General features: G+C 33.7%; 1 protein-coding gene across 4 annotated transcripts in view; it reads right to left on the bottom strand.

Moving 5' to 3' along the window:
- The window catches only part of SLC25A12 (solute carrier family 25 member 12), a 50,570-nt gene that overhangs the window by 23,012 nt on the left and 2,685 nt on the right, over positions 1–24,873 (bottom strand). Inside the window, exons 3-10 of one of the 4 annotated variants that reach the window (XM_084524471.1) lie at positions 21,092–21,234; positions 17,037–18,246; positions 16,328–16,443; positions 6,771–6,910; positions 4,317–4,463; positions 2,949–3,087; positions 1,461–1,554; positions 714–798 (exon numbers count right to left, since the gene is read on the bottom strand). In XM_084524471.1, the coding sequence (XP_084380597.1) occupies positions 714–798; positions 1,461–1,554; positions 2,949–3,087; positions 4,317–4,463; positions 6,771–6,910; positions 16,328–16,443; positions 17,037–17,065 (750 nt within the window). In that variant the 5' untranslated portion in view covers positions 17,066–18,246; positions 21,092–21,234. Of the gene's footprint in view, positions 1–713; positions 799–1,460; positions 1,555–2,948; positions 3,088–4,316; positions 4,464–6,770; positions 6,911–16,327; positions 16,444–17,036; positions 20,121–21,091; positions 21,235–24,873 lie in introns of those variants that run through there. The other 3 variants (XM_084524470.1, XM_084524469.1, XM_084524472.1) reach the window with 3 other exon arrangements.

Here is a 24,873-nt window from a genome sequence, read left to right as displayed (position 1 = left end):
ACAATAAGCTAAAGACCTGCACAATGTTTGGTCCTAATTCTTTAGTTTTTACAGTTGTACAAATAACCATAGAAGTGTGAAACAATTTATATTAAAAATCCTAACGGACAGTCTAGGACTCTTATGCTGTACTATACATGCGTGTATTAAAATAGAGCGATAACTGTAAAGGTCTGGTAAAACAGCGGGTTAACTTTCTACTACTGTTATTTTCCATCTTCTAATTCTACCCTTTTCATCAATCTCAATAAAGCTGAATTCCCCTTCCACTGTCTAGCTCAGAGAGCCAGGAAGTAGAGTAAAATTCAATGATCTGTTTAAATAAATGGTTAAGCCAATTGTTTCATCACATTTTTCAAAAAAAGATGACATTTATAAGCTTTGCATTTAATACTCATATATTTTACTATTTTTAATTAATTGTATAATTACAATGTTAGATTGTGAAGTGAAGTGAATCCAAGTTTCTATACATTCTTTTATCTGAATAGGCCACCATTCAATATGACACCTAGTATCTTGTTTAGAAACACACTCAATATTGTGTCCTAATTCTATCCCTATAGCAATACACATAGCACATTCCACATCTTTGGTATCTGTTTAAGTACATTGTTTTTGGTATTGTTTTTTTAAACTTTTCATATGCATGTACATAAACATGCACTTATTTTCAGCAATTTTATTTGTATATATATGTCACTTCTACCTACCTGCTTCTGTAGTTCTGCCAAGTTGTAAGGTAACGCACCTTCAGCCAGCGGTGCTATTCTCTCAATATCTGCCAAAGTTAAGCGCCTTAACACAAGACAGAGGAAAGTAAATTACTGTTAGATAAAATAACAAACATATTCAATACAGTATTCCTGGCCACACCTCACAGAATACATCCTGAGTTTAAAAAAAAAAAACACTTGTCATATTTGAACACATATCTAAGAATTCTGCTACACTGCCATAAAGAATTCTTGGGAGTTTGAAGGGCATTCTCTTCTTAGAGCTGTTAAGTGGACATAAAGGGACCTCGGATTATTCAGGAGTCCTTGATTACTAGTAATAAAGGGTAATAAAGGATATAATTCACAAATTAAACAATTTTGCCAATCACAATTAAACAATAGGTAGGTATTCCTATCCAAGAGTCCACATGCGAACACCTTCCTGAAACATCAATAAAGTTAAAAATACCAGTGTATTATAGCCTTTGGGGATTACAGTAATTTGTTTTGCTATTTTAAATGTATACCTATAATATGAAAATTAATAACTATGCTTGATGTACACAATTCAATTAGAAAATCCATGCATACACCAAACTCATTTTACATTAAATAAATTATTGTAAAGAAATACAACAAAACACTCAATTTTTTTAAATTAAGATGAAAATGAGTAGGGTTTTTTTGCATAGAGAACAGCAATATGATTATTAAATGGTAAAATTAATTATTATAAGTTACCCAGTAACACTGTATAAATCTGTAAGTTGGTAGAGAATATCTATTTCCAGTGGTGTAACTTGTCCAAATCGGATTGCAGAGTGGGTAAATTCCTCTGGATTTAAAAGGGAAAGACAAAGCAATTGTGTTATTTGTCAAATTTCTTCTTTATACACAACTTTCACAAATAACTTCATTATCATTTAAAAAAAAAAAAAAAAAAAAAAAAAAGAGAGAGAGAAAGGGAGAGACCTATCACCAAGGAGCAAAATCCATAATGCAAATGGAAAAAATATTTTCAGGAGGATATCTATCTTGAATCAGGCCTCTAGAGACATAGAGGAAATCTGACTGCACAACTCTGATTCATGGCAAGAATTCATCATCAAAGTCAACAAAAATCCTCATTCTAGTAAGGTTAATAACACCACACACACTATTTGTGATTCTTTTTTCTGAAGTTCTGCAAAACAGAACAGAATAGTGATATTCACAGCTTTAAGGGCAACTGACTCATTTATTGCCATCACATCCATGTTTCTTTTAACTGCTAGCTCTCAATGACACCAAATTTAGATGTTTATCTAGCCAAATTACATGACATGTTCATGACATAATTGCTAAGCTACAATAAACAAGTTTTAGCACTGGAAACACAGTAGCAATTTTCAAAAACACAAATCCAGCCAAGATATATTTATGCATCTGAATCAAAAATAAATAAATAAATAAGCTAGGTAATTTGTTAGCAAAATTTGGAGTATGAGGACAGGGATTTTATGCTTTTCTTTAGGGATGAAAGGTATGCAGACCATATGAACTTAAGCCAAGCAAAGAAGGAACTTGGCATGCTTTTTATCACACTCAGATTTGGTTGGTCCCATCCATACATGTAATAAAATCAATGACAAAATCTGTCATAAAATCACTACAAAATCAATCCACTCATGCCTGCATCAAGACTGACACATGGCCACCTTTTGTATGTACAGGTATTAACTATGTCCTAAATATAGACATAAACTTCATGTAAAACCACTCAGGTCCATAAACACTAAGGAATTATTTACTATAACCATTTTTCTAAAAAAGATTTAATCACAGATAAAGTAACTAGAGCTAAACAATATGGAGATTACTGATAATGGATTTTCAATCTTAATCCATTCTATCTTATTTCCTAGGTACCTCATCTCTAAGAAACCATGCATATCTTTCATGGGGTGGTAAAATCCTCAATAATATATTGTCTCGCAGATATCCATTCAAACTAGTAAGGCCAACAAGGTTTCTGCCAGAGTCCCAGTTCTTCTCCCTTAATGATCTGGTTGAAAATCCTTCCTAACCTGGCAGGATGAAAATCACCCTTTAAACACCTATACAATAGTGCTAACCTTGTGCTAAGTGCTAAGTCTACGCAGTCCCTGACTTGCCTTACCATATATGCACTACTGGATTACAGATCGGAGACAACTAAGAAATTAATAAAGTGCAGGAAATATACTTTACCTTTTGTGACTTCAACATCTTTTCTTATACCTGCTATATTGCTGTATATCTTCCTAACGAGATCCATGTTATTCAAAAGGGCATTAAATGCATTGAAGTAGGAGAAGCTGACCTGATGTGAAACAGTTCCACCAGCTACCTTTAAAAGTTAAATGAATGTGGTTAAGTACCTTAAGGCTTTTAACAACATCTTATTACAAATTACAGAAACATCCATTTGGGCAAATAAGGACAGTATTAAAGATATCTTTCTATTCCTGTAATTCCATGTATTGGCAGGGTGCACCGGGCATGAACCTATGGACAAAAGTAATTTTAAGCTATTTTTAATAGAAATATGAGGGGAAAATTATTAGACAGGATGCTTTTTTTTTTCTTTGTACAAACTGAATATTATGAAATGATCAGGAAATACTCATATAGAATTATAGAATGGTTTGGGTTAGAAAGGGACTAGATGGCCTTCAAAGGTCAACTCCCCTAGCACGATCAGGGATATCTTCTACTAAATCAGGTTGCTCAAAGCCCTGTCCAATCTGACTTTGAACAATTTCAGTGATGTGACATCCACAGCTTCCCTGGGCAACCTGTTTCATGGTTTGACCACCCTCATCGTTTAAAAAATTCAGTTTAAAAACATTTCTTTTCGTCCTGTTAATACAGGCCCTGGTAAAAAGTTTTTCACTGTATTCCTTATAAGCACTCTTTATATATTGAAAGGTCACAAAGAGGTCTCCTCAGACTTCCCTTCTATAGGCAAGAAACTCTCCCAGCATCTTTACACAGAAGTGTTCCAGTCCTTTGATCATTTTTGTGGCCCTTCTCTGAACTTGTTCTATAAGGTCCACATCTTCCTTGTACTATTATTCAATGCATCTGATACACACTCTAAATGGGTAACTGACTATTTTTCTAATAGAGATATGCATGTAACCACTGCTTTAGATAAAGGCAGTGACTGGCTTCTCGTATCAGGTACAGCAACAACCATTTATTTCAAAGCCTACAGTTAGTACATAATATAAATCCTACAGAGAGATGGTATGTCATATCAGTCAGGCTTTTGCCCCAAATTAATATTCTTTCCGTGCAAAGTATAGTTCGCCCTGCTTTAGGGGAAAGCATAGTAGACTAACTCAAACTGCTTCCAATAGCACTTTAAGCGTGTGAACTACACTGCCAAACTTTTCCGATACTGCATCCAAGGAGTACTTCCATGCTCTGCCCGCTCTGTTATGAAGGGAATAATCTCTAGCACTGAGGAAGCAATAAGCAAGTAGGAAGAGACAAAGTGGGAGAGAATCAGTAACATTTTAAGACATTTCAGCTATTAAACCCTGAACTCAAGGCACTTTTCTTCAGACTTACTGAAACTAAATTTTCTTCCACAAATGGAGTTAGCATATGTGAGCGAAGGGTAACCATGATTTCATTGAAGTCCAGCCCAGTAATCATACCACTTTTATTTTTGTCCTTCATTGCAAAGGCTTGTCTTGCATGTTCTGACTGCAGCTCCTAGAATCAGTATTTAGAAATAGCATATTAGCAAATTCTGTAACTCACTGTTCACACAACTGTTGCTTGTTTTGTATTCTTACAGCATGCCTGAATATATTTGTGCATATATACCACAAAAAGACTGCAGTTTAAACTTACAATCCAGCCCAAATAAAATAAGAAGTCTGCACAATGATTCATTCCATGCACAGATTCTTTCCTCTGTCATAGAAAAGCCCCTATTCAACTGTAAAGAAATTTGCACTTAACACTAAATGATTTGAGAAGTAACTTTCACATACCCATGTCCTGGCTGCTACATATTCCTTTATTAAATACGTACCTGGTAGAGAAACTTCTAATACTGATCTTAAAGACTCAAAGGGAACTGATCTCTTTCATGTCCAATATTAAATATGATTGGGGTATTACAAATTAAATAACCAAAAAGTATTTGAAAATGAACAGGAGGACAGTGAAGATATATAATATAGTTTCAGATTGCCCAACAGATACCTCCCATATTGTCAGAAATGGTCACTCATTTCAGGCAATTTAACACTCCTATACAATCTGTAAAAAAATCTTCATATAAAGCACAATGCAGTAACCTAACCTTAATATAATAATGATGGTTGTAAATTCTATGTCCAGAAAAACTTGTTTCCGTCTATTCAAGCAAACAATAAAGCACATTCAGCTGTCATTTAGACCTTTAGAAGCAGCTAAAATAATAACCATGTTGTGACAGCCAGTAAGAGGGCAAACTACTGAGCCTATATCACCTTTACAGTAATTTCTCAAGTCTTGTAACCTCAAGATTAAGGTTTTCTCAATCAGATCACAGCAGGCTTTCTGCACCCTAAACCCCAAGCCCCATAAGACAAGACTATGAAGAGGAATCTAAAGGGAGGGACAGGAATATCAAACTCATGTACATCTTTTAAATACTGCAGTCCATACTATGTGTATGTACTAAGAGTTTTTTTTTTGTTTGTTTTGTTTTTTTTTTTACTATACGGTGAGAGCAAGGTTATTGTATCTTACAAGACATCTTTTTGGTAAAACAAACATAAAATCAGATATTTATCATTTTGATCTGGGTTCAACAGCAAAAAGATGCTTCTTACTAGAAATCTGTTTGGTTTTGGTTTTGTTGTTGTTTGTGCACTTGTGTCCCGTTTGTGTCTGGGATCACTTAAAATATGTAGCATCAAAGGCAGGACACAGTTTATTCCTTGAAAGTAACACCAACTTACGCTACGCCCTTAGAAGACTATGCCTAACTCCAGCATCTCAATTTACAATATAGATTTCAGATTCTATCAAGTCACAATTCTCTAGAATCAACTCTAGATCTACTTTAATTCTGGACAATAATTGCAGTGTAAACCAGAGCACATCTATCACTCCCTACTTTTAAGACAGTATGTTGAAGTTATTTTGTAAAGGGTCAGCTCTGGAAGTACATCATCTATTTTTCCTCAGGTCTACCAGAGAGAAAACTAGAAGTAACATCATCAGGCGATCACTGCATCTTAACTTACAGAATTCAGTGTGATTACCTACAATTTTGTGAACTTCCTTCTCTTGAATTATAACGTACGTTTCTCCTACTTTACTCTTCCACCTTCCTCTATAATTGATGTCTTCCTTTACTTCCTTCTAGTATAATGATTAATTCATAATGTGTTTTTCCTGTAACTTTTCGGCTTAGAACAAAGTCCAGTTCTAAGAGTGAGATCTTTTAGTGCCTTATCCATAGATGGTGCTTCAGCAACATCTCAGAAAATGAGATTTGCCTCCTGCAAAGTTGACTGCATTTAAGACTAAACTCCCAATATACGTGTAGTAGCATGCAGGATAGTGAGAGGGAAAAAAAAGGGTAAGTATTAGGATGATATTTACAGAACTAAAAGAAATGTTCAACAACTTAATAACTTTACCTGGAAGACTACATGGTTAACAGAACAATTATAACAAGAATGTAATCTTTCTCTGGTTGAAGTTAGTTTTGCTATTATATTCCTATGACAGAAAAAGTAGACTGCTCAATCCAGTTTAACAATCAATGAAACGGTCAATTTCCTAAAAAGTATATTTAATTCCATGTATTTATAGGATGATATTCAAGTTAAAGTACAATGAGTAAATACTGCTTACAGAACTGGTATAGAGAAATAATAGTTCATTGTAACTGTTAGGATTAGTATCAGATAATGACAATCATTACCAGAATAAGCTAAAAATTTATAATGGTATAAATGTATTATTAGAGATGAAAATGAATTTCAACTGTGCTTTAAAAGAAGGTTAATAACTGACCTGCAAGAACTGAGTGAACTCTGAATAGTTAAGATGCTTCTTCCTGTTATGTCCAAAATGCAGTCGAATGAATTCACAGTCCCAGTTGAAGGGGATTTGAAGATGTATAGTACTTTGTTCAAATATTTCTTTGACATTTGCTTTGTGGGAGGGAAAAAACAAGAAGTAAGCTTTGGGGTATAGTAAATCTACAAACATTCTAGGAAGGATACAAACAAATTAAGTTTTAAGCAGCTGTTTAAGAAATGCTTTAGTTTGTTAAGAATCGCTAACAGAGCCTTTACAGACTTTTGAAAGAACACATTTGCTACGCAATGTGATACTTTCTGTATTACTCCATAAAACCTTGGAGTGTTTTATTTAGTTTTAATTAAGAAGCAATTTCCCTTGTACATGACAAATAAGAGCTATTTTGCATTCTGATACAAAAATCAATAGTGGTTCTCCATCTCTGCCAGGAGTCAAATTAAGCCCTTTATCAAGAGCACGAATACCTGCATTACAATCTCATGCAATATTTGTCATAGTAAGTATGGTTTGATTGAAACTTGATTATTACAATCACACTGTCTGAATATGTCTATTGAAGATAGGTATAAGAAATGCCATCTAAAACATATCATTAACTCAGCAGAAAGCACCTTATTAAAAGCTTTTGATAAGGCCTTAGCACAAAAATCGAATCCTATAAAACATAATTTGTAGTCTCAGTTATTAAAATGTTGTAAGGTAAGTGAAGACAGAGATGTCCTCTTTTAAATGAAGAAAAAAATCCTGTCATTTCAGAATATGGAATTCTCCATATGCATACTGTACAACTGCAATACCAGCGCCTACCGTATCTGAATTCAATCAAAAGCCTCATCTGAGAAAAAAGGCTTGCTTTATCATATATAGCATTACCACTCTGCAATACAAGCCTGTTTTTTGTGCAGATTATCTGACCAAATAAATAGTGTAACTGGACATCTATGAATGCATTGTGAACCCTTTTTGAAATCTACCTCAAAAGTACCTGAACTGACTTTAGCATTCATCAGCTAATCTTGAACCTGCTAACAACCAAAATAAAATATGGCATACAGCTCAAATTTAAAACAAAATAAATATTAATTTAGCTGAAAACACACCTCTTTTGTAATATGTTTAGATAATTTGCTCAACACTGGAGTGGCATGAGTATCAGCTGCATTAAAGGCATGCCACGGAACTATTAAACAGTTCTTTTAAAAGACGACAGAATGTAATCAGAAGAACTTTGTTATTATTTGCCATTAAGAACTATTTATTTCAAATGCATGTGTTTATTTCAAGTGAATCTCTATGCTAAGAGACTACTCAATTCATCCTTTCAGTTCTATAGCTATTCTAGCAGTGGGTAAATCACTATATGGTTTTATATTTTCAGTGAAGAAAGTAAGGGAAATATTCAGAACAAGTATGTTTCAGAACAGGAACACACACAGTAGGATCTTTGGCTAGATCACTTGCTCCACAGATAGTTTGAGATTGCATATTTAAAGAGTTATGCATATTTAAAGACTATGACTAATGAGTGACTTAACTGTATTTTAGCCCTTACAGGTTGAACACAGACAACAAAGAACTGCTACTTAAACCATAGTTTCCAATGCAAGGTAGGCTAAATGAGGTGTTCAGGTAAGCAGGAACCTTAAAAACCTTGACTACTTGCAACTGTTCATTCATATCTACTCACTAATACACAAAGTGAGAGCTAGGAAAATGAGACGGAACGTCAAATACATGGCACTAAACTGCTTTATTTTGCCACACTTCCTCTGAAAGTTTTGTCTGTAATAGGTTTATTCACCACTGCTAGAGATCAAGGAGCCAGGAGAGGTAAATTTAAATTCCCCACCTCCTACTGATTCACTGTGGATTCTGACCAAACTACCTCGAGTCTGCATGTACTACAAACAAATCAATGCAGCCCTCTGTTGAACTTGCAAAATGGCACTGAACTGTGAATGGAACAGAAGACCGGCCTGCTTAATTGCATCTATTGGCTTGGCTACTAGGTACAACCAGGGCATCAGCTAGTGATTAAACATCTGTAACACTGACTGCTTTTAAAATCCTGAATTCTTCTAACGCAAACTTAGGAAAAAACTCACTGAAGCAGCCAAAAAATTTAAATTGTATTTCAATTGTTTCCAACAATTATTTCACAATGGCAGAGGAAGGTTTAAAAAAAGTTTCACCTTTTTCTTATATGAAATTATTCATACATGTTCATATAGACAAATCTTCCAATAAGTCTTAAGGAGACTGAAGCCACTGGAATTTTCCTTACTCTCACTCAAGCATTTAAATGTGTATGACTTAAACCACTGAGGATTATTTTCCCACAGTATTGATTTTCCTTCCTAAAGAAACTTATAACTAGTCATCAAAACATGATAGGTTGATATTTTTCAGCACATAAAAATAATACTGGTAAATGAAATAATAAATTTACATTCAATAGTTGAGTGTATTGGTACTTGAAGAATCCTGATACTGGCTAGCTAGCTTTAAAAAATAGTATCCAAATTAGACTGTTGCTTCTCTGAAAATTCAGACTCCTTATTCATTTTTCTTCAATCAGCAGTATCTGATAATCACCAACATATACTGCATTTGTTACAGTCTGTGTTTTAAGATGTACTATTGTATCTAAAGCTTAATGCCATGTTGGCTTTGTTTATGAAACATTTGGGGTGCAGGACCAAAACTGTGTATGAGTTGTAAATAAAAACAGTTGTAAATAACTGACATAGTTAAGACCACTGAAACTCTACTTTTCCAAAGTGGTCTGGGATTCTCAAACATCTCCAGTAAGCACTAAAATTTACTACTTCTCTACTCAAGATTAGCAATGCTTTCTCCAATATATCAAGAATAGCTTCTTTAATCCAATTTTGTTGGCTTTTCTCTTATTTCAAAGGAAATAACCACCACTACTACAAACAACTCCATGATGAGAAAAGATGCAAATGGACAATCAGATTTCAGAAATGCACAGTGTGGTCATGATCTGCACTTTGACCACTTTGAATTGTGACCACGTCTGACTTTCAATTTATTTTTTTTCACAGCATAAGCAAAGCAATGATAACAAAGAAAACTTAAGTGTTACAGTAAAGGTATTTCTTTTTTATTTTATTTTTTATTCTCTCTCAGTCAAAACCCAGTAATGCTTCTGAATTAAAATAAACTACAGGAATTTCCAACAGAGCTATACTGCAGGGGGCAAACAGCAAATTATTTTTAAACCCTTTCATTTTAGTATGACATTTTACAGAATGCATTCATTGTCCCTGTCAATACACGTTGCTCATTTACTAATGTCTTCTCTTACTCTTTGCTCACCTTTCTGCAGTGGAATTCTTCCTACTGAGCTGATAACTTTCTTTCTGAGCTTATAGCAAAGCATTTTCTTCTCAGATAGGCATACAAGTCAGCATCCTGATGACACACTCAACTTACCATCAGCCCCAGGAACAATAAACCTACTACTCTAGTGCACTAGTACATTACCTCCAAGGCGACATGCATTCTCTCAAGATTGCTTCAGAATTTCCCCACCCAATCATTTTAAACAAATTACAGATGCCTGGAGCAGCTATCTGCAAGCAGCATACACACGACTGGCTCAACCTCCATCAACACCATTACCTAGCAGGCTCAGAAAAATGATACAAGAAAAACAAGGGTTTTTTTTTGGAAAATACTGAATTTCAGAGAAAGGGGAAGACAACTTCAAGTTATAAACACCAAGATATTTTGTTGATGAGGATGAGATGTAACAGAACACCAACACAACTGAACAGAGCATTACACATCTAAATCCACAGAGGATACTGCTAGAGTTTGTATCTTTGAACAAACATTTTTGGCCCCCCTCATGGTGGAGATGAGCTCACGAAACCATGTGGGCTTTGATGCGATATCTATCATTTATTTTTACTAAAAGCTCCCCAAAATGCAGAGTGAAAACCTCACAAATTTCCAGTGCAATCAGACTGTAAAGAGAGTTTGCCATTCCCTCTCACAAGTGACGCAACATCAATCATGCGTCTTAGTGACAAAAAAAAAAAAATGAAATGCAATAGTTTGAAGTACTAGCATAAGTATACCAGAGGTTTGTTGTTTAAGAGGGTGTTTTAATGTGTCTACTCAGTCATTTAAGGCCTCATTCGTATATATTTCAGCCTCAATGCACATAAGGCATTTAATGTTTTCTATGCTTTTTTTTTTTTTTTAACTATTTCTGCTAAAAGAAAATTTCATGTATTTTCACTTTCAGCACAAAATGAAAAATCACAATGTCTGTTGCAACAGAAGTATACTAACAGTGATCCAAATATAAATACAATAATTACTTTGAGGTGAGAGCAAAAAGACAAGTAGCAGGAAAAGTGAGAAAGCTAAACTAGAAATAATTGCCTTGTATTTCTCTTATTTTAAAAGATTTAATCAGTGATTCTGATTAAGATCAAGATTAGCGACATAATAGGCATAATAATGAACTGTCAATATATATAACTTTAATGTGGAGTTCTCCTTTCCTGTTCCCTCCTGCTGAACTATGATTTTGAACTTAATACTATAGAGAACATTTGAGATCTCTTTATGTTCTTAAGCTATTATAATAAATAAGAATGGGCTCCCATCTTACGCTGCTCACAAATATTTAAATCTGTGGCTTAAACCAGAACCTTACACCAGAAAAGAAGTAAAAACAATAACCAAACAACATGACAACAAAAGAAAGTTATAGTCATTTTCTATATTATCTGCATGCATTAGGCAACAGACACCTTGAAAACAGGCAACTAACATATGGCAAACAGAAAGCCAAGAAAAATGGTAGGTTTAGTTTACTGCACACTTGGTATGAACATAGTGTTTTTCTTACATCCTCAGATCCACAGTTGTGCAATTATGAGATTTTTCTGTTTTCTTTTAATGCTTACAAATAATATTTCATAAATCATAACTCTTATCTCCAAATCCTTGCATTTTCAATCCTATTACTCTTTTAGAAATGGCGGAGGAGTGAGTACTAGCAATGATCTGCATTTCCTGAAAAATAATACTCAAAAGCAAAGAATTATAACAACATATATTCAACTCCTTTCTCTTATTCTTGTCACTCGCCTTCTTCAAGTATTTTCAAAGTCTACCATGTTTAAGGGAAATCTGAACATTCTTTCCCACATTAAAACATATTACAAAATAATTATTTTGTTTAAGAAAATAGACGGGACAAGATCACAGTACACTCCATTTCTGGAACTATTTCGTTAGATTGATATTTATTATTTCAATTCACCAATATCATTGTAACGTTTAATATAGTTGCATTAATAGGTATCCAATCCCTTTACAACCCAGAATGTCTTGAAAGAAGAGGCCACTATACTCTGCATAATATTTTTAGTGAGATGTCGAGCTGAAGGATGTTTTGAAAACCTTATGTTTAGTTTCGTATATGTTTTCCCATAATCTCAAAAATAATTCAAGAACTCAGAAGAATCACAAAGGCAGTAAAATTGTTTCAAAATCTCATTGTTTTAGATCTGTATTTCTATACACATTAGCACGGGTATTTGACTAAAAGAAATCTCTGAAATGCTAGTTTACAAAAGAATAGCTTTCTTTGTGGTAACTCTGCAAGGAAGAACAGCTGGAAAAGCCTTGCAATTGTACATTCCAATTAAAATTGATACAGTCCAGATGTATGTTTTGTTGAAGGGAAGAATTATAAAGAATCCTTTTACTTCCAGTTAGACAACCTATTTTTTGAGAGAAGTTTCAGTGATGGTCACAGACTTCACCTTTTAACCACAGTAAGGACCACCTGTTTTAGAATAGAGCACACCAAGTAGCTTGAGCAGATTTTATATATAAGTTTGCTTTAACCTGAATTCAGGTCAAAAGTCCTTTGCAGAATACCAATAAAAATAAATTTCCTTTGTGCAACAGCATTAAATTCATGGTCTGTCTTTAAATATTCACTCATGTTAAGTAGCTTGGTCAGTTACATCCTGTGATCAAAAGAGCAGAATGGTTCTTATCTTTTCTGGCTACAGATAGCAACCCAGAACAAGAAAGATAAAGCATGGAAAAAAAAAAATAGCCTTTCCTTATCTGCCTTGGCTGTTACCATTTAAATATTTCATGGTTAAAGCAATATTGTAAGGGATCATCAGCAACACATTTCTCAGAAAATAGTAACCTAGCAATCTTTTATGAAGACATACAAACATTTAAGTATGAAAGATTTTTTTCTATTTCTTCATGATTAAAAAGGTAATTTAAATTACACTACTGCTTGCATTAATGGGTTAGTCATATTACTGCTTTTTATTCAGCAAGCTGACAAGTAGTCCAGTGCAGCTGACACATGTAAAGAATACAAACATGTTGTGCAACCAATTTGCTCAAACAAAGTAGGTCCAATTCATTTTTCTTGCAATAGAGCTGCTATACACATATTGCAGCATACTCTCTGCATATCTATAGCAGTCATTCATACGGGATTTCAGGATGTCCAGAACTCCTGGAAAAATATCCCAAAGCAATAAGAAAGTAGATGACATTAAAGTGACAAAGTCAGCATACAGAAGGCTTCCTGCTTCAACAGTTTGAATTAACACATATTGCATAGACAAAGATATTGATTAGTGCAGCATAGCCAACGCTTCTACCAAATAGTTTCTAAAGGATCAAAAATTGCTTGCCCTTTTCTGTTTGTCAATTCAAAAGAAAGAGTTTGTTCTGTAATGCAATTTAATTAATAGTTTCCTAACTGAAAAGTTGGAAGCTAAACTTTCGCAGAGTCAAGTGTCATATGGAAGGTAAAGAGAACTGCAAGAAGCTTAAGTGTTCATGTATGGTCTATGTCAGTAAATAAATCCTAAAAAGCAGATGATGTGAAAACACCTGGAAAAACTTGCTTTCAAGCACGGTGATGGGTCTAAAGAATCAGCAAATTCTCTCCATATAAGTGAAATATTTGACTATATCAGGATAATTTTTGAAAATGCCATACAGTCATACCCAGATGATCTGAGGATATGGCTAACTTGGGTGCAGGTGTAGTTCTTAATATGGTGCGGATGTACTTCTTAATATCAAATTCAGAGCCAGCACAGCTTTCCTCTACTTTTATGGTTTAAGCCCAGCTTGAATACATACCAACATTATCTCACATCCAGCAAGAGCAGTGTTGGTTCAAGTTACTGGCCTAACAGACACAATTTGATCCTGTGTTCCACTCTCCAGCACCTCCATCCCTTGCTCCAAAAACACAGTGCAGGAAAATCTCAATAAATTACTTTCAATTCTAGCAAGACTTACTGGCTTGAGGTAGCTTTGGAATCAGTACAATCACATTCACAGTGTTGCATCTAAGCTAGAAAAGCTTGACACGTTTGCTTCCATAATCAGTATGTCCATATGGTTTATCTGCTGACTGGATAAATTACCCGCTAATAAAAGAGAGCTGACTTGTTTAATAGCAATTCTCACACTAATTGGTTAAGCTTATTCCATTATTCTATATTCTATATATATATTCTATATATTTCTAATAATTTACTACAACTTTCAGCTGTTAGTATGTAGAGCTTTTAGTTTACAGAAATGTATATATTGTACATCTTATGTTTCACAATATAACACCATTTACTTTTTCTACTTCAGTCAAAGAAGAAAATTCTCTCTACTAACTGAAGAGACCTTGTCTTTCCTTTCTTCTCAATAGCTATTTGGAAGGATTCTTTGAAGAAAAAGCAGCAGAGAAAGTGTCATGTTGCACCATGAACACCTTCCTCTAAAGACCTTGGAAAATCCTAGTTTTATATATTCTCTTGTCTTTACATGAAACTGAACTCTGTGCCTTTCTGTTCATGTGGTATGAAAATGAAAGAATACAGGTCTCATTTACAAGACAGCCTTCACAGGCAACAAGACTGACTTGAAAACTGACTGCAGTTACCAAATTCTGAAAATATCATATATCATCATTCACATTTTTCCCCACATACATTTATTTGCATAAAAACCAAGTAAAAGTAAGTAGCCCATTTTACAAACTACATAAAAATGAAAAAAAAAAAAAATCAAAGCAGCAGTAGCATTGGTTACAGCTTACAATTACATATAGTCATAACTGCAATAAAATGTATTTTTCAAAAACATGAGACCAATAGTAAGTTTTAAATTCCCTAAAGTTTGCTATCTAATTTTTATCAGCTTTTTGAAAAAAATGAGAAAGATATTGAAAAAATATTTGTTTTGCTGTTTCTCTTGCTTGTGTTGTGTTTTCAGCGTAATGATGTGCTCATACAAATAATGATTCTCAGTCTGATTGAGGAATCTGTATATAACCTAAATTGCTTTTTGTTGTTTTACAGAACCAGCTATTTCAAGTGTGTTCATATGAGCTACAAAATGCATACCCCCTTTTGTGAAATTAAACATACCATGATTAATAAGGTTACACTGCTTGCGATAGTTTGTCTACATTCTAATGACTACATTTACTGACTTCACCTTTACTTAAGTTCTAAGAGATTTTCTTTTCAAGATGTTGTGTCTAAGTTGTTGAGTATTTGACCATTCAGTTAATCACATAACTTAATAGATGTCATAATTCAAGCAGTTTGTTTCATACAAAGACCCATGCATTATTTTTTTTTTTCCAAAGCTGCAACCGTTTTCATAAAAAACAAAGTAGTACAAGCAGTAAGTGGTTACAAATCCAAGCATAGTTTGTATTTTCTTTATTAAGAAGTTTATTCTTTTGTATAGAAATAACATTTATTTCTCATTCCATTTTATTAAAATTCTTAGCAATGATTTATCTAATTTTAATAAAAGTACAAATTTTTTAAAATATAATCTAGTACTCCCTAAACTGCAATGTTAATAACAGTTATTTTGCATCATCAGAAAGCAATATGGTTAGCCTAAAGAAACTTGCCCAATTGCTAATATGTGTTAGAAGAAAAAAAAAAAAAAAAAAAAAAACACTCAAAAGGCCATAGTTTCTTCCTAATTTTTTTTTGAAAATACATGATCTAGCTAGAAGTTAGACTCATCATATTGAAGTAAGACTTGTTCCTCAATAGTAAAAGCTCTAGGAACTCAAAAGATCAGACCTCCTTCATTTCTATTTTGAACTCTTACTATATGAAATGACAATTCTCCAAAGATATCAAGAGATCCAAATCAAGTTTTAAAAATCCCTCAACAATGAAGGAGCTCAAAGTCCGTGACAGGAAAATTTTACTTAGGATGATGCTGAACAAAGTAGCATTGTATTAACTACTTTAAAGAACATGAAAAATCTTGATTCAAAAAGACAGAGCAAAATGTTTCGTTTATTTCTTATCACTTGGAAGAAAAAAAAAATACTCATGCAAACTCTTTTAGAAAGTCAGTATAGTACTACACAGTATGCATTTCTAGTTGTGATGAGCTGTTCTTATAATCTATACTATTATTATTGCTTTCTTAAACTGTTTTTCTTTAGATATTCTTACCAAATGTTACTTCTCCATTGCCAGTCTTGTCAAATAACTGAAAAGCAACAATGAATATTGCATCTGGAGTACACAAAACAGATTCAAATGCCAAAAATTCTTGATAGGAAATCAACCTACAAAGGAAAATATAGAAGTTATAAAAATGTCAAAAGATTGTTCAGAATATCTCTGGTATTTTGTGTTTGATGCTCTAGAAAGTGTTACAACCCAATTATTATAGAAAAGGACTGAATTATTCCTATCCATCAACAACAAAATATAACTAATTCTCAGTGAGTATCTATTATTTATTAACTTGCAATTATATATTTAGGTAGACAGAACTTAAAAACTGAGACAAATTCTATCAGCATGAAATTTACAGACCTGTCATTACATTACTAATTTTACTACTTCTCAGTATTTCTACTGAGAAAGAAAAGGAAGTTTAATGTAAATACAACACCATACAATAAACATATTCTTAAAACAGTGCATAACGTTCATTTAAAAAGTCAAAAAAAAAAAGTTATACTTTAGTATGCATATAGAAAAAAATATTACACTTCAAATATAACATGAACTGCAAAGTCGTGTACAAGAAAGAAAAGACGAGAAAGAAAGAAACTATAAGAACATTTGGACAGTTGGACATGACCAAGGAAGCTAAGGATTGAAGCGTAACAATTGATCACAAGACTACGAGTTGTGCATGTAAGACATTCACCATACAGAAAAATGCAACTCAGGATGCATCAGGGGTGCTTTTCTGTGCGAGATGAGGAAGCAGCAGTATCACCAGATAGGGCTCTCACGACATCTCTGGAACGCTGCATACAAATCAAAGTCCTTGTGTTCAACACATATAAACTCAGACTTGAATGGATGCACAAGTAGCTTATTATGAAAATCATAAAGAATTTCTCTAGAGGAACTCAGCTTATTCTGACAAGCAGGAAAAAAACAACAACAAAAAAAACATCTACAAGGGCTTTATATAAGGGCACTATATTCTTCTATATATAGAAATGCTCTATATAAGAAAAGCTACAGAAAGATGAGCCTCAAGCTGGAAGATGAAGGATAACTGGCACAAGAACAAAATTGCATTGCGTTATCTGTAAAGATATTCAGAGTGGGCATATACAGTGGCCCTTCCAAAATGCTGCAAACAAAATCCCTAGGTTTTAACAGCAAATATGGTTTCTTAAAACTACTGTGTGATTTCACCCTTGTAAAAACAGGGGACTTAGACTGACAACTTAGAATATTCCATCCAGTTCCAAGTGTACACAATTGATCTGAATTTATAAATGTACTCTTTAGAACATATCTTAGTATGAGTACTAAATGTACTCTTCATAGAAGATCATTAGCTCATAGTGATTACTTCACACATATGCCACTTATTGTTGAAGATATACATATAAATTCTGTTCCTCTAAAAAAAAAAAAATCAAACCACACTTCATTAGTTTATCTAGTCTTTCTCTGACAAAGTATATGCAGAATCAAGATACTTTAAACAAGATCACATATTTTAACATTCTTGCATAAATGTATCACACAGAAAAATACAGAAAACAGTGATTTTGAAAGGAATTAAGATATAACAACTATAGAATTATGATACTAATTTGTCACACTTTAGCCATCAAATCAAAGATGAGAAAATGGTTCTTCAGATGTGAAGTCAACTTCATCCGAATTATTATTTTGATAGATAAGGGCTTAGTATCAAAGAAACAGAATATCCCTTAAAATAATTGTAAATACTATAATTTCCAAACATATCTCACAAAGGCGTACACCTGGCATTAATTCCTAACCAGGAAGCTTTATAACAGACAGAATCAAGTGATGATCTCTGTAGAATGCATTCGTAGAAGCCTGAACCTGAAAGAAGCCATTCTTCAGAGGTCTCCCTTTAACAGGGCCTACAGCAAAAGGAGATAGACACATTCAATTTCCTTTCCATACGTTCAACTTGCAATGCCTAAGAGCAAGGATCCTTTAACCCTCCATTATCAGGGTGGAGGTAACAGGAGGTGGATTACATGAAACAATGAAGTTTCCCATCCAATCACTATTCAAGTATCGTTCAGTGAAGCTGCTGTATTGTAGAGTCCATAACAACATCAAATCACTTACCTCTCATTTTACTGGTAACATTTTTTAAAAAATCTAACTTATTTCTTCTGTACTGTTATTCTTCAAAGTAAGCCACATGGTTAAATTCTACTCTTTGTTTCATATACAACTTTTTGCTCTTTACACATACAATATAGCTTTTAGATATAATGTATAACCCTATTGTGACTGTCCATTATGTGAACCATCAGCTCTCTCTTCAGGAATTCACTTAGGAACACACTCGCAAATTTAAAGAACAATATACTGATAAGCAGAATAGCCAGAAATAAGCAATTAAAATGAAGAATCTAGAATGAATACTGTCAAATTTTGCAAGTTTGGAGGGAGAAGAAAATCTTTGATTTTACAACTTGAATACCAGCTAACATCAGATTAGACTTATGTAACGAAGAAGCTGGTTCTGGCACACTCTATGTATGAGAAAGGACATGTACCCTAAATCTTAATTTTAAAAGTAGTGCCAGTAGTCTGATGGCATCGGAATGCTTAAGTGCAGCATCAATGAAATCCTACAGTATTAAATAGATGCCAGAGTAAGCAGTCATTTAAGGCCAAACACTAATTTAGACCTCATCGTATTAATTTATCAGAACATGCATTTGTAGCAGTGTGGAAGAAATGCTTCGAAAATGAAGAATCTCTTGTTATAAGAACTGCCGTAGGGAATTCTACTAATGCAAACTAGTCTTACACTGTAGTAATTGGAGAAGGCAACAGTTGGAACAGTTAAGTAAGTATTAAATTACAAGCAGAAGTAAAAGATAAAAAATAAAAATAAATCTAAATATATTTGCATAAAGACAGTTCCAAAGTGTGCTTTTTTTTTTTTCTTAAAGCAACAAAGTTAAGCCTAAATGAAGTCAACAGATATTAACAAAGAAAAGTTACAAAGAACATTTTGAGTACTTATTTGAAGGGCAAGCAAGACTAATGGATTATGACAACAGATACAGGAATTGAATTTCATAACAGAACCAAAGCTTCTCAGTGACTTGCTCTGTGACCTTGGCCTGTCATTTAATTTACAAAGGCCTGTACGGAATAGGACTGGTGATACTTCCTTGGACTTTGTAAAGCAAATTTAAGTCCTCGGAAAGATGTAATTAATGGAAATCAGTAGAAGATTACAATATTTATTCATGCTACATATTAAACTCTCTGTAGAGATGATATAAGAGTCTGGATTTTGGTATATTACGGCTCACTATAAAAGGAATATTACAAATGCAGAAGTAAAGCAATTATGATGATACAGGTATAACAATCTTCAAATGAATTACTGATTAGAAAACGGGTATTCAGACATAAACATTTTGTATTGCAGACTATACAATAATACTTCTCTTTATTTCAATGTTTCCATACAAAATTAGATAAAGTACACTTACCCATATTTGTTTACCTCACTTCCAACATTACTCAGATTAAAAAACAAAACAAAAATACTTATATTCACAGAGTAAACAACAAAAAAGCGATGCCTCATTGTCGAGTTCTGTTGTAGCAATAAAACAGATTGACTTCTTACTGTAAAAAAGGTCCTTTTATAAAAAAAAATTCTGAAGAAACGAACACCCTAAAAGATAACCAACAGCTTTCAGAGAAACAAGACACTCAACATGTTGGTTTAGTAGTCATCAGTTAGACTTATTTCAATCTGTAACAACACAAAAAAGTACAGCATGTATTGCGAGCAGTGAGACAGGTTATTTGGATTTATCAAAACGTATGTATATACCAAATGCATTATCGAAATGCTGCAGATTTATTTTTTAAAAGGCATCATGTAATATTATGTCAAATGGGAGATCCTGTATTTGTCATTTAGTATAAAATGTAGGCAGCATATACAATTTTATTTGTAAAGCACAGACACTGCAAGTTGCTCAGAATACTGTGCAAACTAATAAAATAGTCTAAAACAAGATATAGGAAAACAAAAACATTGAAGTGATGTCAATGGTCAGATTCAGACTCACAAAACCAAGTAAGTTAAGGGACTTTCCATTTAAAGTAAGTTACATCTATCTGTTTACATATCCTATTTTAACAGCAACTTTCTATCTCTTCTCTACAACACACCCACTCCTCTCTGCATGCTTGACCTCTACTGTGGTCTATCTTAACCTCTTCACTTTAACATGCCCATGTTTCCTACCCAAATTCAAGGCCAAAGCTAGAGGCCGAATTCAAGGCCAAAGCTAGAGGCCTACATACAAGAAAGAAGGCTCTTCTGAAGAGCAAGTTAGAGGATAGTACCTCAGTGGAATGGACATTTATGAAATGTGTCACAGATGTGAGTACACAGAAAATAACTTTATCTGGCAATCATACTGTATTAAGCTTATCTGTAGTTTAACTAACTCCCTCTGCATTTGTACTAATTGTCAAAATGCCTTCAAAACAAAGATTCTTTTTAAAAATGCCTTGAACTCTGCACTGTTAAACATTGTATTTTTCCCCAAGTTCCACAAATGTATAGTCTATTGTACTTGAGAAAAAGCTTATTGTCCAATTAAGCTTGAAGTATAATACAATCAATAATGCATTTTAGAAGATGAAATTACCAAAGAAACTCACTCATTTACCAATAAATTACAGGCTTCTAATGGAAAGCAAAATTCTCACCCATCTTTAGTTTGATCTGCCACTCCAGCCAACAGCTGCACTGTTTTAGGATTGTAACGTGGATCTGTATAAAGTCCTAGGTATTTCTGCACAAAGTCTTCTGGGGTCATGTAATGCTCTCCATCTTTCTCAACACTGGCATACTAGAATAGAAACAAAAAACAAAACCACACAAACAAAAGTGAATCGATTTAGACATTAATTATTAGTGATTACCAAACTATTATCTTTACCAAGTATCGCTCAAAACAGCACACAACTGTATGCAACTGCTCTGAAACTGAAGTGTACGGTTCAACTAATAGCATACCACCAACCAGTAGCATACCACCACCAACCAGAACAACATCTATCCCTGTGGAATAGATGTGTACACAAACGAACCAATATCTTCTAATAAAAAGATGGTTAAACACTTTCAGAAACTGTCAGGTAATTGCATAAATTTGCAGAAATTACAACCATGCTATAGCTTTTCATTTGCAGCTACACTGCGAAAACACAGCACAAATTCTTCCTTTGAATTTCAAGTGGTAGATACCTTCTAATTAATTGTTCCTAATCTCTCATAATAACATTTTGAAAAACGCGTATTAGTTTTTTCTTTTTGTGAGAAGTAACTTCTCAGATTTGTTTTTCCTGAAACTAATGGGTTTCACATTTCTCTTTTAAGTAAAAATTCACACACACACTCTCTCACTCACATATACTCCCAACAAGGTCAACTGAAATGTTTTGGGTTTGAGATTTGATTTTATTAACACATTTTCAAATAAAAAAAGCACATGCAAATTTTACAATTATGTAAGTAATAAATATTAACAAAACTAATTAAGAATAAAATTATCAAGTACATCTTTCTTATTTGTACACCAAGACAACTGCCATATGTTTGTACAAGTATTCTGTTACTTTTCTTTGTCAGATCATTAATCTCTGACTGTTATTAACTTTTAATTTAAAGTGTACTTTTCAATCTAACATTAATTCCGTACCCTTAACTGTCCAGGTAGGCTGGATAATACCAATTTAGGACTTAGAATGTGAGGATGAAGGAGTAGAAAGCATCACAAGTTCATTTTACAAATCAAGTCTACTTCTGAGTTACCAGAACTAGATGGTTATCGGTCATTCCTGTCGATAACCAATACTATCAGCCCTCTTTTTATGTGCCTTGATACAGAAGCACAAGACTTACTTTCTTGCTATCTACACTGGATGAATTACTTCCTTGCTATCCATAGCCATCACTGAACATTAAGTAGCATATAATATTTGAAGTCATCATCATGTAGGAAAATTAATAAAGGGGAATTGTATTATGAAAGTTCCTACCCCTCAGGCCTTGTTTCAAGATGGCAGCACTGTTGCAGAATTTTTTTCTCATTTATGATATGACAGTAATCTTAGAAATAAAACCTAAATTTTCAGATTGGAAGATTAAATTATGTTTGCATCCTGTAACAGAGGATAAAAGCTCACAAAAGATTTCTAGTTCACTAACCTACTGTGATCCAGTCCACTTTGATGTCTGAGTTTTTCTCTGCATTTTTGTTCAGAAAACCTGTAAGAAACTTACTAAATAGCTTTAAATCCATCTCTTCTGTTCACTTTCTCCACTTGTAGATACAAAGATTTTGATGCAAATCTTCACATATACATACATGTATAACTGTCTTCCTTCTGAGATATGGAAGTCGCAAAATTCCACATCTGTTTCATGAGAATGTTGATGTGCAATTAAAGTAGGGACTTTTAATTCATTTTTGAAAAGGCAATTCACCTTCCTAGATTCTAGTCATTGAAAGTCATCAACGTAAGTGTTCTCTGCAGAAAAAGAAAAGGCAATGCCCCCCACATCTCCAAGAACTATCTATGCAACATCTATGTTTGGAAATCCAAACTTCAATTAGTAACCTTACATGTAATTTTTCAGCTGTTCCACTATACACTGCAGTTGACAGCTTTTTTTGTGAAAGAGGAACAAAACAGGTCCTCACACAGCCAGGGCTCCACAGGAATTAGAATGCTAACACCACCACCTACACAACAAACCTGTTAAGATGTAACACTCCACTATGATAAAGGAGAACATTTACAGGTCTCGTGGTTTTTTCAGCTGTTATGAAACCCAGTTTCACCATAAAAGAGCTTGCATCAGCATTATTGTCTCCTTAAGCATCTCCCTCAGCATCCCACCTCTCTTCCACAACACCAGCTCCTCACATCACATCTCCCTCTACCACCTTATAGTTGTGATGACAGCTGTTTGCAAGACTGACTGTACACCAGACTACTGAACTTATCCATAATTAATGGAGGATTTCCACAAAAACAGGAACACAAAGCAATGGATGGGAATCCTTCAATTCAGCAGTGCTGCTGACATGAGATACGATGAAACTGTGGCTTTGCTGAATCAACTCATAAAGGTTCTCTTCTCAGCCATCTATAGATGTGACTTAAAAAAATGCACTGTGAAGCACAGCTCTGTTGCAATGCATGTAATCTAAATGAGGTTTTATATACAAAGGACCATCAAACATGACGAGCATTGAGCATATCCTTAAGAACAACAGAATTCAACTCCATGACAATGGAAGGCCTATGAAAGAATCAAAAATCTAAATGTCTTTTTTTTTTTTTTTTTTTTTTTTTAATTCAGACACCACACCAACTTACCTGAGTTTATTACAAATAGTGAATTCTTTTACAATAAAAACTGCATAAAGGAAGTTTTGTTAAAAAAAAATTTTGAGACTAAAATAATTAAAGGACAGATACATTCAGCTCCATATGAGAAGGTCATGAGCTTGGCCATGAGCCAATAAATTAATGTCTGACAAAGTAGCTAGGCTATTCCCTTTTGGCATGTATTTACAGCTTCTGTCCTTAAGTGATCTTTTCACCATACAACCTAAGTATCTTTTGCAACAAGACAACCAATTGTTAATTATGCTTTACTTTGCAGATAAAATATAACAATCAAATATGTATTTCCCTGTCTTGAATTATGGTACGATATATTTTAAAACTTAGAATACATGTATAGCCTCTCCCAGAAAGGCACTTCATGAATTTGCATATGACTTTTTTAAGCTTCATCACAAAATATGAGCACACAAAAAATCTATGCTATTTGTACAATGTCGTGTTAGGTAGCACCGTGCTTTTAGAAGTGATGCACTGTTTGAAAAATTGCTTAGTTTTCAGTTTAAAGTGGGGCTTTCTATCACAATGATTTTATCTGGGCAGATAAGAATTTCCAAAACAAGAGACCTATGGATACTCTCAACATTTTACATTATCTATTTATTTTAAAGTCTCAGATATGAGCAGGAGACCCTAGACATTTTTAAAGGGGGTAGGGGGAAGTTTCACATACAAATATTTGAAAGTCTTTGGGCTTCTTTCTCCACCTTGCTAAATAGGCTTCATTTGCATTTAGCAGATGGGGAATAATTCAGTTATCTTTCCCCAGGGTTTACTGTATCTTGCCTAAGAAAAAATAATGAAGTCTCACTAAGAAAACTGATAATTGTTGTTCTATGCATGTATTTAATCCTTCTGTGGATTTCTGTTTTATTCTTTTAAGGTTGTCACTGAAGTCAGAGGCTAACAAACATCTGAGAGGTAACTTATTTGATGGTGTACACATGCAAGGTTTTAATGCCTGCATTCCACAGTTAAAGGATTACCTGGAAATAATAGCACAATATCTACTTTATGCAAGTGTAGTATTAAAGTGAATTAATTAAACCATTAATTTTTAATGGTTTAAA

The sequence above is a fragment of the Aythya ferina genome (genome assembly GCF_964211825.1).
Source record: "Aythya ferina genome assembly, chromosome: 6".
Taxonomy (NCBI): Eukaryota; Metazoa; Chordata; class Aves; order Anseriformes; family Anatidae; genus Aythya; species Aythya ferina.
The sequence above is the reverse complement of the archived record's forward strand: the minus strand, read 5'-3'. Positions and strand labels throughout refer to the sequence as shown.